Below are 19,623 nucleotides of genomic sequence, written 5' to 3'. Positions count from 1 at the left end.
CTCTAGATTGAATATAAGAAAAATAACCAAGACATTTCAACAGCTAATGATGGCGATTCACACAATACATTTCTCACCTCCCTTAACAAAAATCGTCTAATATACTGGCTAGCTGCAACGATTGAGTTTTTTTTTTAATTCCTCTATTTTCTCCTCCTTTATACCTCTGGAATTTAAAAAACTAAATTAATCCAATATAAAATTTTCATCATCCTAACTATTGACTCCATCCTAACTATAGACGATTGAGTTTCTTAATGCGCGTGTTAGTGTTTTGGAAACGTTAGATTTGAACCCAATCGTCAGCACTAAACTTTCATCACAGATCGAACGATTTGGACCATGCATACCGATGATATACGGATTTCGTGAAAAAAAAGCGCTAAAAATCTTCAATAGCTAATAGGACATTTACCAATAAGCCGAGTGGATTGGTGCGCTGGATTTAAGATCCTTTGTCCGAGAGGGCCAGGATTCGAATATCAGTATTCCTAATTACTTGGCTGGGGACGGGGGCCAGTGGAGTGACTCTGTAAGCTCAGTCAGAGCCGACTTAGCTCTAAATGGGTACCAGGAAAAATCTGGGGAAGGTAAACAGAAAGGGTGTGCGAAAGCACAGGATGCCTGGTCCCCATTGTACTTCCTGGCTGAAGGGCCTTGAGTTGAGACGGACATCAGCACCATCGGTTTGAACCTTAAGGGTCTAGTGCCGCATCATTTATCTTTTTTTTACCAATACAAATCGAAACTCTAAAGAAAACTTATATTAAACATCAATAACTATAAAAAATCGATTTTAATGCTGAATTATTTAAATTTCGTCGTTATCGATCAAAGTTTCTTAGAACAAAAAATTTGCGCTAATTTAAAAAACGGGGGAAGCATTCCAACATTAAAATTACACGATCAACAGAAGTTTCAAGCGTTAAATCGAAAATTTTGCAGCTATCATAAGAAGGATGGTCAAGAATACATGTGCATTTCTTTTTTTCTTAACTGATGTGATCTCAGTGGTCGTGGAATATCGGAAAAAAGATAATAAAAAAAAAAACATTATAGCTTTATTGATCTTTTTAAGCTGCAAAATAGGGCGTACCATTGCAAATTGCTGCCATTGTGTACCATAAAACAAAATGTCGGTCTGACTAGGTAAAAATAGCAGTCTGGCAAATATTCGAAGATGGCCAATGAGTCTAGAATTTGAAAAGCCAGCTGAATAGCCTTCTTCATAATTATACATCCACGCGGTGGTGTATTGATCCTAAAACATATATATAGTTCATACAAAATGGAAGAATGCAGAAGAATATTTGCTCACTATCTTCCAGACACACGTTATGGTGATTACTGCTACGCGCGAGGAATAATATGTCTGCAGCTAAGATAGGAAGCGAGGTCAGTAGCTATGTTGATGAGGAAGAGGGTATTAGGTAGGTTGTGATTTATTCCCATCTATATAGATTGTTTTGATGGACTTTGTCCTATAAACACAGCAAAAGCTATGCCATTGAAAGTAAAACACTCTTAGATTTAGATATAGATGGTTTGATTGCCGTATTTAAAGATGTTAGCGAAATGAATGAATTTTTGGAGATTTTGAGCAATGACATTGGTAAAATAGGTTTTTAGGTTAATGTTAATATGACAACTAAATTACCAAGAAAATTAACCGAGTAGATAGCTTAACCTACCAAGGCATTATTAGTAAAGACAGTGAATATAAGGCAGATGCAAACAGCCAAATAGTCAAGACATGGGATGTTGCAGTTGATAAAACTTTGAAAAAAAAATGAAGAAAAGTCTCCGAACTAAAATTAGGATACTAGAAACCGCAGTAGTGACGTTTATCAAGCAAAGCTCTAAAAACAGATCAAGGGAATGGGGTGGGAAGAGGCCATAAAAGTGGGAAGAGGGCTGGGAAATGGGGTTTGATGGGAAGAAACCATAAAAATGGGAAGAGAGCTGGGGAACGGGAATGGGGTGGGAAGAGGCCATAAAAATGGGAAGAGGGCTGGGAAATAGGAATGGGGTGGGGTGGGAAGAGGCCATAAAAATGGGAAGAGGGCTGGGAAATGGGGAATGGGGTGGGAAGAGGGCTGGGAAATAGGAATGGGGTGGGGTGAGAAGAGGTCATAAAAATGGGAAGAGGGCTGGGAAATGGGGAATGGGATGGGAAGAGGCCATAAAATGCTATAAAGCAAGCAGTAGCTCCAAGGAAGTAGGAAGTGAGATGGAGTAAAGAGCGAGGATCTTAACACAGTGTGATAGAGAAGTGTGAGTAGTTATGTTGGCCAGCCTGGGACTCGCAATTTATTGCCAGTAGTAGCAGCAGTAGTAATAGTAGCATACCTCGCAGTTCTATTTAGATTAAAAAAGAAATAAAAGTGTCGTAATTGCGTATTTGCGCCAAATTCATTCCATATTAACTTTAACATTGACGCTTTAAATTTTTTTTCCAAAGTATTGTTTATTATCCGTTTTCCTGACAAAGAGGAAAGGTATTATTTTTTCTCCCCTTCCATTGAAAACTTGATATTTTTCAACACCCAAGGTATGCCTGGGAAGACATTACTATTGTCTAGTAAGAACTCGAAACAAATTGAAAAGTAGCGCACTTCTTGATGCACCACATAAATAAAACCTCACCTCCTTCCCCCCCCCCCAAAAATAAATAAAAGAGAGTCTGCCTCATCGGATACTTCGTACATAGGAAAAAAACCAATATTAGGAAAGTAGTACAGGATAGCAGAATAAAAGTTTCCTCGTTCATTAACTTAGTGAATATTTTTCTATGTCGCAGATTTTTTTAGATCTGCAGTTTTTGGGCAATCAGAAGTAGATTTTTTTGCAGATATAGAAGTAGACCTTTATTTATATCCTTGACCATTGCAAAGGCTTTAATGGTCAGATTTTAACTCGAAACTCGAAGTCAAATCAATTTGCACTTTATGTTTCAGAACCAAACATATACTTTTTTTGATTTTCCAGTCACACTCCGGAAGTTATTCGGAAGAAATCCAGTCACACTCCAGAAGTTATTCTTCAGCCTACTTTTTTTTATTACCTTGGTTAAAAATATATTAGAGTTTATATACCTGTATGCATTTAATCTTCTTACAAGGCCACTTGGGAAATTATGAACTGCAACAACGATAACTATTATCGTCACAGAAACCTCTTGATAATGACTCGACGCAAAAATCATAAGAAGTCCAAACAACTGAAAAGAGAAATCACAAAAGTACAACAAAGTAAAAAAAGACTGCGTTTCAGCAGAGACGATTTTGCAAACCGACTGCAGTAATCTAAATACAATGAGCAAGAAAATAAATTTTAGAGGAGAACAAACACGCTAAAAATGATACTAATTTTTTTATATTATTATTTGCTGTTAATAATCAACAGCTTGTTTTGTCGTAACCTAATAAAACCTTTTAGGCTAAAGGCTTATCCTGACGACGAGAATTTGCAGGCGGTAAATTGGGTTCGGACCTCAAAGCAGCACAACGTGGAAATAAGTTCTTATTTTGCAACAAGTTTTTTTTTTTTTTTTTTTTTTTTTTTTTTTTTTTTTTTTAACAACTGTTATTGTAGATGCCATGATTACAAGAGTATCTAACACCTTTCCCTGTCCCAAAGAGGCAGGACCAATCAGGACAGTAAAATACTGCAAATAGGACATTAGCTCCAACCCCCCCCCCGCGCCTAATGTGATTGATATTTGAAAACATGTTTTTGTAGATAATAAAAGAGAATTAAGCACCCCTGACCCCAATATAGGTTGGATTTGTCATATTTTCTTAAAAGGCACACCTACTGAATTGATCTTTACTTTCCACCAAGGTTTGCTTGGATACAAAATCTCTTCTGGAAGTTATCGTGATGATGTTAAATTTGGACCTCCCTTTTCCCTACCAAGGGCTGAATCAGCACCGGCCCCAAATGTATAGATATTAAGGAAGCCTTCTATACGAGGGTGGCTCTCTATTGGTTCCCACTGCATAGCTTTGTTCCCCTTTTTCTTATTATAAACATATATTTTCCCTTTACTAGTAAAAAAAAAAAAAAAAAAAAAAAAAAAAAAAAAAGAAAAGCTTATTAAAATAATTATTAGAAAACTAGACGCTACCAGATTTTTTCTTTAGTTATTATTATCCAAGTTAGATCGGTCATAGATCAGTTACATCAGCCAAAAATGATAATGGTAACTGTAAGGTTGTTTACCTTTACCTCTTACAAATATGACGTTCACTGATGGCGCTAATGATTGTTGCAGAAATTCTGTTTGGGGGCAGACCAAAGAGTGGGGAAACTGGCGGTAGTATTGAAAAGTAAAATCAGAAAGTCATCTAGTGGTTGTTAGTTTTTTTCCTTATTCTTAAGCCTGCCCTAAACTGCTGTTACTTCTCAAATAACACCTTCTTCTAGATAGCCTGATGACAAAACCTTGGGGATCCTTCCCCTTTCTTTTTTCCTAAACAGATAGGATCGGGTATGGTTCGCTGAAATAAGGAACTAAAACACACTGCTCTTACTCCCCATTAGGTTTGGTTGAGATCTAACAGTCTTTCTGGTAGATTTTTTCAATCCAAGAATGGACCCGATCAACTTTTGCTGAATTATTTCCTGAAGATCTAAAAGAGATGCAGAATTTTAGTATCAGAATTTCGAATAGGTATTCCCATGTTCTACACAATTCTGGCGTTGCATTATGTCTAGGAAGTTTACTTGCGGAGCTAGGATAGTTTTGTTTTACTCCTCTATACTATTTAAAAGGCTAGAAAAATACATCTTTTTTTTTATCGAATACTACTTGAAATTTGCAAATTTTTGAGGAATTTTTCTTCTTGGCATTTTGATCTCCATATCAGAAAGCCTCGAATGTTCGTTTAATACGAAGAAAAAAAGCAGTAGGATTACTCAGCAATATCATAACTGAGAGCTTTATGGTTTAGATGAGAATCTTTTCCATTATCCATATCGTGACAATGATGTTTTTTACTCTGCTATTCCACGTGTAAAAGGAGACTCAATGAAAAACAAACCAATGCGGCGAAAAAAGCTTGAATCGTAAAAACTGTACCTTTGAAATGGGTCAAAAAGCCATAGTTACTTGACAACACCGATAATTCATCCAGGTAAAAGGAATTGCCCCCTTATTTACTTAAACAAGTTTTTTTAATATATAGCACAACACAAATCAATTTCTTACATTAAGCTGGACTTTCGAACACCACTGTAATCAAATTTGTCGATAAAAAACAAAAACAAGAACTATTAGTGGTCTGTATTCTTCGATTATTATATTGTCACACCTGTACTACTGAGACAGAAAATCGAAATGGCAAGAACTGGGTTTCAAAACATATTTCCACACTAGCCTGTTCACAGGTATTTTTTCTTTGCAAATATTTGAATTTTAACCTTTTAATAGATTCAGCACACAAACAGAAAAAATACTGTTGCAAGCTTCCATTTACAGTAGTTTAAAATAAAATACAAAAAATCTTCATGCTGATTGGTCAATCATAAAAATTACGCTTTAAAGTTTAATATAGCTCACCTTAGCAAATTACAAGCGGGATATATTCTTGACGTTGCAGTTGTGCTCATTTTTTTTTTTCAGCGAGTGTAATTATAGGTTGACTCGGGAAAGAATCATGCCTTTACTAAATCCAAACTTCGGAATAAATTCTATTACATAATCTTTTTTAAAATTAAAAATCCTTTCTCTTGACAGTACTAAAAATGTTCTAAAGAGAAAAGCGCCTAGATGATTTACATGGTAGCGTCACAGTCCTTATAGACAATTATTTAGTTTATCCGTTTCTCATTTTTTTTTTACTTTAAATAACAGTTCGATTGTTATTTACATTAATGTTAGATACATTAGACAGTGAAAAAAAAAAATCAAAAATATACTGGATATTTCGATCACATATACAGTGATCGTCATCAGCGGAAATATCAAAAATAAAACAATTAAGACGAATAATATATATATACAAAATAAAATAATTATATATTGTTTACTGCTCTTATTTTTTAAAGTGCAATACCGGAAGCAATTCTACTTGACCTCCCAGGTTCCGGTTCGCTAGCTTAGTTTGAACTAACAGGTGGGCAGAGGTAAAACGCATTGGGAGAAATGAACCTTATTTTATCTGACTTCAGTAAATTATCGTAAATAGAATTCAAGCCAAATTCACCTCATGTTTATTACCTATGATTTTTTACTTTATAACTGAATAACTTTGGAAGACAATAATTACTAAAGCACCACACTCAAGAAGTGAAGCTAGGTTAATAAATAATAAACAAATAACAATTTTATTTTCAAACACCATAAAACGGACATGCCTATCAGCAGCAGTTCTTGTCATAATAAGGCACTAAACATATAAAACATATGAAAATCACAGCCATAGCCATCGTCATGCAAAATTAGACATTGATTTTGAATATCACAGATTCAAACTAAACAGAGTCAAACAGAGCACGGATAAACGGTGGGAGTAACTATGACTCTTTTATTGGACAAATACTTGTGTGTTAGTTTTAGGAAAGGCACGCCTGCCAAGAGTCTCAGGCAGGTTGACCAAGAATTTTAAATTGACATAGGACCATTAGTTCTACTCAGGCCAAGAACTTGAATGTGATGGCTATTAGACATAAGTACCTAACGAGCAATTATTCCAAGAAATTTTTAGCTAGTATAATTTTGAATACAAAAGAAATGAAAAAGTATGAAAAGGCAATGTTACCTGCAAAGTCCATTGTAACACAGTTATTGACCTCTCATTCTGAGGAGGACCAATTCTGTAGCATACGAAGAAGCTAATAATAGAAGCAACGACAACATAGATGACCAGATACTGGCTATACTTGAACGCAATTTCTCTAAAATTCGTCAAAATACTGTTAAGGAAGTATACAACAAGGGATAAACCGCCAAATAAAGTAAATGCGCCAATAAACCCGCCGGCTCTCTAAAAATAAAGAATTAAATAAATGGTATAATATGGTATGATTAACAACAATGTGTTCAATTATTATGAATAAATACGAAAACATCTTGATTACTGAACTATTTTCTAGTCTTTCCAAATTACATCGACTTCAAATTTAAGTTTTAACATATTTTCACTTTTACTGTTCATATTTTATATCCCAAAACTCATTCTGAAAGCTTATAAACCCCCTGTTCTTCTAAAAATTTATCAGGCAGTCTTTGAGTTAGAGATCGCAACCCCTTCTTATCCCCTTCATGGCTAGTGTCTCTTACTTAAAATGGGATGAACACACCTATGAAAAAATGAATAGAGCGAGAAGTCACTGACTTTCAGAAACACGTACACCAGGCTGCACGTGCCAAGTTTGACAAAAACGTACCAAGTCGCAGGGAAGCAAGACGTGTTGGAACTGTGCGACACACGTGCCACTCTGGGGTATGCTCCAGGTGGCGGAAAATGGGTGACCCCTCGGACGGAAGGATAAGGAACCCAAGCAGATTCTTAGAAGCTCGACGACTCATTTTTGGAAAAAGCCTAAAACTCAAGCTTTGGTTTTTCTCATGACAATATGAATGGCGGTATCCATGCATAAGATATGGGCTGGGAAGATTATAAACTGACTTATAACACTGATACAAAAAAGACCTATAAATTGGATTCAAGACTTTTCTGTCAGATTCCTTTCTTAAATATTTCTACAATACCCGTGAAACAACAATAAAATACGTCTTTACTTTCTTAATCTGTTTTCCTCATTAAGACAATTCTTAATAATTATTGAGAATTCTTTTTGGTCTTTAAATTCAGAATAAATTGTTAAAATAAAACTTTCATCTATTTTCTTCGCAAATTTCTTTACTAATTCACTGACCTGACAATCAGCAGAGATGGGCGGAGGTGAGTAATATGGGCTGACGAAATGCTATTTTCATTTGAAAATAACAAGTTACCGATTTAGCAGAATAAAGCAAAGATTTAACAGAATAAATGAACAGACTAGCTAACCCAATCAGGCTTTTCAGGAAACTATTATAAATTTACAAAGATAAACAGTTGCCATTTGTTCTTCGCGCGAAACTGTCAAAAGCTAGGGGTGATAACTCACCAATGGATGAGAACCTATTCCACTTTCAAAAGTTTAAAAGCCTCGTGAGATAATTAGGATGTAGTATGAGAAAGACCAAAGAAAGAGTTCATAACATATATCACGTATTATAAAAACGTCACGGACACAATCGGAATTTCAGGGAGACAGGAAAAGAGGTTGTCTTTTTATTAGAGGGCACCAGAAGGTGAAAAAATGACTAATCTGACCAGTTACTTAATATTTTAAAAACTTTATAGCTTTATAGCCTCCACATCCCTTCGCACTCGTGATAAGGATAACTTCGAAAGAAAGTAGCATCATTTCGGAGCAAGAAACGCAATGCTATCTAACAGTTCGTGGTAATAAACTAAGTGAAGATAGATCCGTGCTAATAGTATCTATAAAAAAAAATCCAAAACCTTCAAATTTTGTTTAGTTCAAAGTGATTCATCAAAAGTTACAAGCCTGGGAAAATTGGCGTGATCCGATGCCTATAGTAAAGGACATACGACTCCAATGTTTTATTATCTATTATTATTTTTTTTTTCGATAGGCACTTTATATGGAAGGGGTTGTCGCAAAAACTTCAAAGGGGGCTCATTCGATTGGAAATCGAGAGTTCTAGTACCCTTTTTAAGGGTCAAAAGTGATTGGAAGGCCCTGGGGGCATATAAGGTTTTTATAGAAGGCTTTATCGTAGAAACTCCAAAAGGAACTCACTCCATCCACAATTTCAAGATCCAGTGCCCTTATTAATAGTTAAAATTGATTTGCAACACTCCGACGTCCACCTTTTCCCCAAACACATCCAATAAAAATTTTGAGATAGCCATTTTATTCAACGTGGTTTAAAATTCTAGAAATTAGGTCTTTAAGGATGACAATCCCCCCCCCCCCCCCCACACAGCCCTCAGGGCAAGGTTTGTATGTTATGCCCTGGGGACATAAAACCTACTGCGTCATTGGTGCTTTACTGAAAACTATATGCGTCTTGAATAGTCTATAAAAGTATAAACAACATCAAATTGAATATTTGATATACAATGATATTAGTTGTTAAAAGATCCACCAGTCAAAGAATTTATTTCACTATAATTTTATTTTTATTTTCAATGCTGTAAGAACTGGAAAAGAAAATATTTGTAATTAAATTGGTTTTCATTAAAGCGCCAATGACGCAGTAGGTTTTAGACTTTTAAAGTGAGAGAAGGAGGCGATACCCAAATTATTGTTTGTACCGAGTTTTGTTCGTTTCAAGCTTGATTTGCATAATCAATTTAAGTTCCACTCGTTTTAAGATTTATTTATTGATTTACATTAATATCTATTGTATGTTTGTTTGTATTAATTACTTTTTTAATTTCTGTTCGTTTTAAGTTTCATTTATGCTTGCTGGAGCATGCTGAAGCATGCTCTGAAGCATGGACGCTCCGAAAAGCGGATGAAGATTTACTAGATGTTTTCCAGAGAAATGGCTTAAGGATTGTTCTGGGTACCCGGCTGACTGACCGTATTTCAAACATTAGGCTATACGAAAAATGTGGTTCAATACCCCTTTCCAGGTCTATAATGAAAAAAAAGGTTGAGGTGGTTAGGGCATGTTGTGCGGATGATGGATGACAGATTGCCGAAGATTGTTCTTTTCGGCCAACCATCTAGGGCTAAACGGAAAGCGGGTCGTCCCCGTCTGGGGTGGGAGGACGTTATAAAGATTTCAAGGAAATGGGAACTTCATGGGCGGGTGTAAAAAGGGAGGCTTTGAATAGATTGGGGTGGAGGAGGAGCGTGCGTAGCTGTGTTGGCCTCAGGCGGCTTGGTGCTGCGATGAGTTGTTAGTAGTAGTAGTAGTATGCTTCATTAGCAAAATATTTTTTTTCGTTTTAAGCTTGATTTTCATATTCACTTTAAGCATTAATCGCTTTTAGATCTATTTATTCATTTATATTATTACTTGTTGTATGTTTCTTCCTATGATTTTTTATTTAATTTCTGTTCGTTTTGGGTTTCATTTATTCTTTAATAGTAATTTGTGGTCGTTTTGAGTTTGAATTTTAACAGGTATTTATATCTGCTGAGCTTAAGTTTTGAATGGCTTTTACTTTTCTTTGAAAAACTTATTTTGCGGAGTTTTTTTTTAAATTAATTTTAGAAAAAGGAGGAAAACACCCCTTGTAAGGAACAGACTTTGATAAAAACTATATCATCAAACGCAGCATATCAGAGAGCCTAACAAAAAAGATTCAAGCTCCTATGTACAAAAAACGGGAAACTAATATTTTTCACGAGTAGGATGGTTACCGATGTATATTTTTTTTTTCCGGCGGATGATTGTATCATACTAGAAAACCGGGGGAAGGCTCTTTCAAATAGAAATTGAAAGTTCTAGTCCCCTTTTTATGTAGCTAAAGATTTCACGCCATAGGCGGAGTTTTTTTTGCTACTTCGTGGCACAAAACAACAATTTTGGCCCCGTAAGGGCCAAACAGTTTACCTATCCAGTGAGCAATTTTGAGATAGCCAATCAATTTGGAATTATCTTTAAGTTATCATTTATGCATTGTGGTCTAGTTGCGCACCAGCTACAAGAGAGAAGATTCACTGAACCATTCCGTGGTTAGAGTGTAGAGTGTAGGGAGGCCCTGAAGACTCAAAAAGCGTTGAAAAGGAACAAATTCTCTACCTTTGATTGGAAGATCTTCAAACAAATTTTGAAAATGAAAAAAGAAAGAGGGAAGAAAATTTAGTTCCTAGACCTTTTTTATTCTACGGAATATTTTTTGGACAAATCCAGCAATATAGGTGCTGCAAGGTGGCAGCTCCTCTCTTATTACACAAGTACTGAAACTTAATTCATATGCTTACCCAAGCAGAAAGAGGACAGGTGGGGCGAGCCGACCTCCACAAAAGAATTCCTCTAAGAACTACCTTTGAAAAAGGTGAAAATGCTGAAAATAAAACTATTGCTGAAAATAAAAGGACATTTCAGTCGCCCCTCCTCCAAAAAATAGTTTTAGGAGTACACCTCAAGGTTCAAGCAAGAACATAAACAACGCAAAGAATGTTAAGGGGGGAGGGTGGGAGCCTCCATCATATTTAAGAGCCCTGGATCAACCACTTTGTAGTAAGAAACGGTGAGTTAAGGATAACTCCTTGTTCATAGAACCGGAAATTGTAATATTGGAAACTTTAATTACAATATATACATTAATAGAATCTAATTTCAATGCCGATTTCTAATGATAATGCCCGATTTCCAATACAAAATTCATTAATCTTAAATTTACTTAACAAAAATTGTTAGTATACGCAAAAGCTACTATTTTTATTTTTTCATACAGGTGTGGTCCCGCATGCGTTTTTCCCTAAGGTTGATCGTTCCGAACCATTGGTCGTAGATTATCAAAAGAGGCTTCGTCCGAACGGAAACTTAAAGATTAAGTTGCCTTTTTCGGTAACAAAAGAGATCACACATAGCAAAGTACCAATTTCTTATACAAATTAATTAAAAAAACCTTTTCCACAAAATACACTTTACTGAAAAATACAAATGAATGTGCATTGTCAGTTTAATATACATATATAAATCAAAATAATTGATTTAGTAATCAAAATGTTAAAATTATTTGATTCATTAAGGTTATAAAAGTAAAAACATTTATATTTTTTCAGTAAAGTGCAAATTTTGTTCAGGCCCTGGGAAGGCATAGGGGTTTTGCGCCCAACTTATGTTAATTTCTACTCGTTTTGAGTTTGACTCGGTTATTTATTTTGATTTCTGTTCGTTTTGGGTTTCATTTATTTATCGATGCTTATTTGTGGTAGTTTCAAACTTAGTAGATTATTTGATTTTATTCTTGCTCATTTTTTTTTAATGGAGTTCTTTACTTTTCTTTCAAAAACTGTTTTTGTGGAAAAAGTTTTTTTAATTAATTTCTGTTCGTTTTATATTGACATAGTCTTTCCAGGGAAGAAGAAAATAACACTTTAAATCTTTTCGTTTTTTAAGACTTTATAGTTTGGTCTGCTAATTGTATGCAGGAGAAAAATTTTCAGCAATTTTTAACAACATACACCATTTTAAAAATCTGGACACAAATAGTACTGTTTAACTTAGTTTAATACTTCCTCTAGTTGACCTGAAATGAAAAACTTGATACAATTCGCAAAAAATATGTTTACTTTCTTTGATAGCTTTGATACACTTACATTATTTTGATTTGGTTAAATTTTAAAAGAAGAAGTAGCCCCAAAAGTTTGAACACAACACAGTCTGTCGTTTTTTGCATAATGCAGAGATGCCACATTGTGACTTAGTATTATCACAGTGCATTTTGATTTAATCTTGAGGCAAAATTTAGTTTTTAAACATAATGGGCAAATGGGAGGATGGGAGTGGAAGGGGGATTAGTTGCCCTCCAATCACTTTCGAGTATTAAAAAGGGCATCAGCCCTTTCTATTTTCAATTGAATGAGCCCCTTTCGAAGTTCCTACAACAACTCCTTCGATACGAAGTGCCCTGGTCTAAACAACAACAACAACAAAAAATATTACTAATCACTTTCGACAATTAAAAAGGGCACTAGCCCTTTGAATTTCAAATCGAATGAGCCCTTTTCTGGAGTTTCTACGACAAAATCTTCTATAAAAACCTTATATGCCCCCAGGGCATAACTTAAAATCCTTGCCCTGAGGGCTTAGGCAGAGTATCCTCCTCAAAATCATATTTTCTATCTGTAAATTAACTACCCTGAACAAAATGGCTATCTAAAAAATTTTTATTGGATGTGTTTGGGGTAATGATGGGCTTGAGGGGGCTAGTTGCCATCCAATTACTTTCGACTATTAAAAAGGGCACTAGCCCGTTGAATTTCCAATCGAATGAGCTTTTTTTGAAGTTTCTACGACAACGCCTTCTATAAAAACACTATATGCCCCCTGGGCATTAAAACCCTTGCCCTGAGGATTGTGAGGGAGTGTCCTCCTCAAAAAAATATTTTCTATCTGGAAATCAACCACGCTGAAAAAAATAGCAATCTCACTATTTTGATTGTATGTGTTTGGGTGATTGGTGGACGTGGGAGGGGGGGGGCTAGTTGCCTTCAAACCACTTTTAACTATTAAACAGGGCACTAGCCTTTTGAATATCCAATCAATTGAGCCCCTTTTGAAGTTTCTATGACAACGCCTTCTATAAAAACCTTATATACCCCAGGATATAACTTAAAACCCTTGCCAGGGGTTGTTGGGGAGTGTCCACCTCAAAAACGTGTTTTCTAACTGGAAATCAACTACGCTGAACAAAATGGCTATCTCAAAATTTTAATTGGATGTATTTGGGGGAATGATGGGCATGGGGGGGGGCTAGTTGCCCTCCAATCACTTTCGACTATTAAAAAGGTTACTAGCCCTTTTTATTTCCAATCGAATGAGGCTGTTTTGAACTTTCTACGATAACGTCTTCTATAAAAAACCTTATATGCCCCCATTGCATAACTTAAAACCCTTGCTCCTAGGGTTGTGGGGGACTGTCCTCCTCAAAAATATATTTTCTATCTGGAAATCAACTACGCTGAACAAAATGTCTATCTCAATATTTTGATTGGATGTGTTTGGGGGAATGAGGGGCAGGGGGGGGGGGCTAGTTGCCCTCCAATCACTTTCTACTATTAAAAAGGGCACTAGCTCTTTAATTTCAATCGAATGAGCCTGTTTTGAAGTTTCTAAGACAACGCCTTCTATAAAAAACCTTATATGCCCCCATGGCATAACTTAAAACCCTTGCTCCGAGGGTTGTGGGGGACTGTCCTCCTCAAAAAGATATTTTCTATCTGGAAATCAACTACGCTGAACAAAATGTCTATCTCAATATTTTGATTGGATGTATTTGGGGGAATGATAGGCGTGGGGGGGGGGGGGTTAGTTGCTCTCCAATCACTTTCGAATATTAAAAAGGGCACTAGCCACTCCATTTTGCAATCGAATGAACCCATTTCGAACTTTCTACGACAACTCCTTCGATACGAAGTGCCCGGGTATGGAGAAAAAAACAACAAAAAAACAACAACAAAAAACAACACATTGTGCCCATATCGTTCTTTACTTAGGCTGCGCGGTAGCACTGCCTAAGTAAAGAACGATATGGATAAAGTAAAGAACATAAAGAACGATATGATATAGTAAAGAAACGATAAAAAACGATATGTAAAGGACGATAAAGAACGTAGCGTAGCGGACGTAGCGCTGCCTAAGTAAAGAACGATATGGATAAAGTAAAGAACGTAAAGAACGATATGATATAGTAAAGAAACGATAAAAAACGATATGTAAAGGACGATAAAGAACTAAGTAAAGAACGATATGATATAGCTTCTGGGTCTCAAAGACTATGATGGCGTGCGATAAGACATTTGGCAACGTATTTGCCGTCTATAAAAAGAACCGTTATCATAGCTTATTTGCCCAGTAAAGCTAATGGCTTTAAAGTATTGCAAAGTTTCACATCAGTTATTATGGTGGAGGTCAGCAGATTTCTTATGAAGGGCTGAGGATACTCGAGGGCTCTAAAGTGATATGGCTTAATGTGGGACAAAGCCTATGAAGAGGTAAGCTCAAAACTAGGCGTAAAGAAGGATAAAATAGTATATTAACTCTATAATTCTATCATACAACAGTAAATTCTATAACTAATCACTTTAAGTTATTGCTAAAAAAAAAAAAATGACGGAACTGAACTATAGTCCAGAAACTTCATAAGCACTAAATGAAAATTAAGAATTTTTGAACCTTATTGAGAATAAGGCCCTTGAAGTTTTAGGTAATATTGTCTGCTTTTTTTTTTCGCATTTCAAGACTCGTTTATTCTTTTTAAGATTTTTTTTCTTAAGGATTTTTTTGCGATATTAAATACGAATAATTGAGTTTTCAAACTATTTTGTTTTGCCTTTTTGTCCTAATGTTTGATTCAGCCGATAGAAGAGCTTTTGTGAAGGTCCTATCCCTGTATGATATACCACATAAATACATTAAATTGATTTGTGCTATATACGAGAATAACATTGCTGCGGTTAAGGTAGGAAGGGAAGGTAGTAGTTTATTTCACATTGAATCTTAAGTAAAACAGGGTTGTGTTCTATCCCCATTTATATGGATCATTTTGGAACGCGGCAAAGGCTATGTATGAGCGTACGATCAAATAGGAATATAGAACTTTCTTAGACTTAAATGTTCTAGATATAAATGTTAGCAAAATGAATGGTTTTTGGAAGGTTTTCAGAGTTCAGGATACAAGAATAGGATTGAAGATTAATGTTCATAAGATTAAGTCGCTTAGACTGGGAATAAACAAAGGTGAAGATTGGGAAGAATAGGAAGTCTGCAAATTAAGATTAGAATATTGGCAGCTACAATGATGACAGTGGTTCTAAAACTTGAGGGACTCAAGTATGGTTTTGAAACGTGGACGCTTAGAAAGAAAGAAGAGGATTTTTTTAGATATTTCAAGAGGAATTGTCCATAGATTCTTTTGAGTACCCGTCTGACTGACAGTATTTCAAACAGTAAGCTATATGAAAAATGAGGTTCTATCCCACTTTCTAGGGCTATGAAGAGATAAATGTTGAGATGGCTAGGACACTTTTTGCATATTAAGGATGACGTTGCCAAAGATCGTCCTTTTCGGCCTACCATCTAGGGCCAAACGAAAAGCAGGTCGTCCCCCAAAAGGGTGGAAGGAGGTCGCAATAAAAAGCTTAAAGGAAACTGAGACCTCTTGGGAGGATGTAAAAAGGCAAGTTTTGAATAGATGAGGACGGAGGAGGAGCGTTCGCAGGCATGTTCGCCTCAGGCAACTTAGTGCTGCAATGAGTTTTTAGTATTAGAAGATTTTTTTTCTAATACGTGTTTAAATTCTTATTAACTTACCTTGAGCGGAGTAAACTTGTATAAAAGGTAGAGCAACAACAAAATGGATGCAAATACACCGGTAAGAATTCCAGTTCCGTAAAAAAATCCTGCGTTTGCAGCTAGGAATGGTGCCCAAAAAAACAGCACAACTCCACAGACTAAAGCAGTCAAACGATAAACACTTATTCCTGCAAACAGAAGCAAACAGTTTATATTATCAGGCAGCCCCAGAAAACACAATAAAAAAGTAACTAGCATCATTCCTTTGAATATAAAAAAGCTAAAATAATCTTTTTTTGTAATTTTAAATTAAAACGCTATAGCTTTTACAATAATAAAGAAGAAACATGGGAACTGCTCAGAGCATGAATTTATAAAGGTAACAAATAAACAAAAAGAGATAAAATTTTAGAAAAATAAACATAACTGTTTTCATGTTAATGTAGTAATTACGTGGTTGGGAAAAAATCCAAGATGTTTTAGTGCTGACGCAAAAGAATTTGGTTATGAAGATTATGATTCAGCATAATTTAGTAGAGACTTTTTAAAATTTCGGATTCGATGGCTAAGTTCATTAACTGATTGTGGTATTAACCATTATATAAAAATTAATTTTTTGAGTTTATCCAAACAATGCCTAATAATGGTAACCATACTTTGTGGACCTCATCAAGTTTGAATCTTCGAGGCTCATTGCTTCTTTATTTAATCCTTCTTATCCTTAACGAAGACAACTTCATCGACTTTATATCTAGGAGACTCCTGTTTTCCTAATTTCTTCTTTCTTTTATTTCCCTGAAACTTAGACTATTGTTCTGCGGTGACGGGTTAGACTATTGTTCTGCGGTGACGGGTATTAACGCTCCAAGTGGAGGAGGAGTCATAGACCTTCGCAGTTAATTCTCTAGGAGCATGATATGAAATAGATGCTACGAGGGAATTCTTTTAATAAAAAAAAAATTATTATTTTACAGCCTTGGAATTTTTCGTTAAGAATTTTGTTAACCGAAGTGCCATCTCTTTGAATACTAAAAAAACTGCATATTATGCCTAAAAATATACTCTGATAAAATTAACGGTGACAGGCTCGTAAGATGCCTTTAAAAGATACTTTTGTTTTGACCTGTTCTAATCTTTCAGCTTTGTAATGTTAATTTGTAGAGGTTTTCACGGTATTCATTTTTAAACTACATTTCAAAAAAAATAAAGACTAAGAATCAGTGCAACTATTTAAAATAATAGAAGGCAAAAAGAGTCAAGTACCGAAAACTGTAGCTTTTTTTATTAACTGCAATAGCATACCATTCAGATTTGATATGTTCTTTAAAATTTCATGTACGTTATAAATACGTGCGGCTTTTATTCTTTATGTTTTTTTTACACGTACCTCCAAAGAACATTTGAATTTACAAATTTAATCTTTTTTTCTATTTATAAAATAAGCTTACAATAGACTATCTTCTACTTATGCATACTAAAGACAACTAAGCCTTCAAAATACTTTTTTAAACATATTATATAAGTTAGTGTAGATACCGTTATAAAAAGTGTGAACTCTCATTTGTTTTTGTAAAGGTAAAGTATACGAAAACTCCCACTACTCCAATCAATTCCACATATCGAACATACCCAAGTTTACACAACTCCTTTTAAACAAATATGGAATATGCCTATTGTGTTTTGTTGCATTGTGGCAGCTGAAATCTCACACACATTTCAAAACTCACCAGCTCAAAAACACAACTTTCCAGCAGTTCAAAAAAATGTTTTGGGCATTTAAATCTTCATTATTTAAAGGAGTAATGGCCAAAGATCCTATGAACAACAGGCATAAGAAAACAATCTTAGCTTATATTCTTTTGTGAGGACACGAGAAACAATATTTTGTCCCCTTTTTTGAAACACAAAATAATCATTCCTTTTAACCCCCCCCCCCAAAAAAAAAAAATCTGAAAGTTTCAAATCGATCCCCAAGATGTGTGACAAATAAGGTATGTCCTCTTGTGATGATCAGAAACCAACTGATTCTGATTGTAAAACTACTACAGAGAAATAATGCCTACAGCAACCGGTTATAGAACCTCAGATGATTGACTAGGTGTTACGGACACATTTTAATTATATAAAGAAATATTAAAAAGAGTGAATTCATTTGAAAAGAACTGACCTTCAAAAAAAAAAGCTTTTTTAAACAAACAAAATATTGATTTTCCCACTTAAAACGAACAAATATACATTTATGATTCTTTTGGTCTCTTGTGGAAAATGGGCACAACTTCAATAGAATTATAAACAAAAGTGACCATCAAATGCGGCTAACTTTCCACTCTTTTGTGGCGAATTAAACTACACTTTCCCAGTCTTACAGTACTACGAGCTCAGAATATATATATATATATATATATATATATATATATATATATATATATATATATATATATATATATATATATATACAGTCTTACAGTACTACGAGCTCAGAATATATATATATATATATATATATATATATATATATATATATATATATATATATATATATATATATATATATATATATATATATATATATATATATATATATATATATATATATATATATATATATATATATATATATATATATATATATATATTATATATATATATATATATATAAGCCAAAAACTAGTAGAAATGTAGTAGAAAGTCCTACGACAAGTCGAACCCGAACCCAACAAAATGTATGCTAATAAACAAGTAGAACAGAAAGTAAAATGAATTATACCGAGCTTAAAACGAAAGAAAAACAACTATGAATGAATAAATAGAAACTAAAAATCAGCTAATGCCAGCTCCTTATGCCTCCTAAAGCTGTCATTTGCACCTTAATAAACATGATATCTTTTGAAGATGTTTTTATTTGTCCTAACATAGAAAAAAAAACAATCAAAATACTGATTCATTTTATAGTAAGGAAACCTACAGAATAAACACATTTTTGACTTTCAATGTATTTTTCTTATTTGAAAAGCACACTTCTTCGTCAATAATGTCCCCTTTGATTCTATTTTAGTAAAAATCATAAAAACTAACACCTGAATGAAAGTTTTAACACGTTAATTGATAATTTTTAGGCAGTCTGTAATATTTGTTAAAAAAATATTTTGAATTGGAAAATAAATAAAGCCCAATTGACAATGAGATTTTACCAATAGGCTACTGTGGTTTAACTAGCGTTGGTTTAAGCCAATCAGCAAATCTACGAAAAATCTGATTGGCTCCAAATAGCGTTAGCTAAATCTCGATATTAGTAAAATCTTATTGTGAATGGGCCCTGAATGATTCACTATTTGATTTTAAATACATTTGAAAAGAATAGATTTAAAAGGAAGAAAATTTTGAATGTTTTGATAGAATGTATATACATTGAATTTAATATATATATATATATATATATATATATATATATATATATATATATATATATATATATATATATATATATATATATATATATATATCCCTAAGCCTCGCTCTTGACGCTAAAGTTTTTTAGTAGTTTTAAAAAAGCTTCTTATGTTCTAATTAAACAGCCCTTGCGTTTCAAGAGTCGTTCTTAAAGAATTGGTTCAACTTAG

General features: G+C 34.3%; 1 protein-coding gene across 5 annotated transcripts in view; it reads right to left on the bottom strand.

The window, feature by feature from the left end:
• Nemp (Nuclear envelope integral membrane protein) overlaps nt 1-19,623 on the bottom strand; it is an 89,184-nt gene that overhangs the window by 29,411 nt on the left and 40,150 nt on the right. For all 5 annotated transcript variants that reach the window (XM_089094583.1, XM_089094587.1, XM_089094588.1 and 2 more), the window contains 3 exons: nt 16,022-16,191; nt 6,765-6,989; nt 3,096-3,220 (listed from right to left, as the gene is read on the bottom strand). In XM_089094583.1, coding sequence (XP_088950709.1) covers nt 3,096-3,220; nt 6,765-6,989; nt 16,022-16,191 — 520 coding nt within the window. The remainder of the gene's footprint in view (nt 1-3,095; nt 3,221-6,764; nt 6,990-16,021; nt 16,192-19,623) is intronic.

Source organism: Artemia sp. Qi Xiang Cuo, chromosome 9 (assembly GCF_049724085.1).
Source record: "Artemia sp. Qi Xiang Cuo chromosome 9, ASM4972408v1, whole genome shotgun sequence".
NCBI classification, from domain to species: Eukaryota; Metazoa; Arthropoda; class Branchiopoda; order Anostraca; family Artemiidae; genus Artemia; species Artemia sp. Qi Xiang Cuo.
This window is presented reverse-complemented; position numbering and strand designations above follow the sequence as displayed.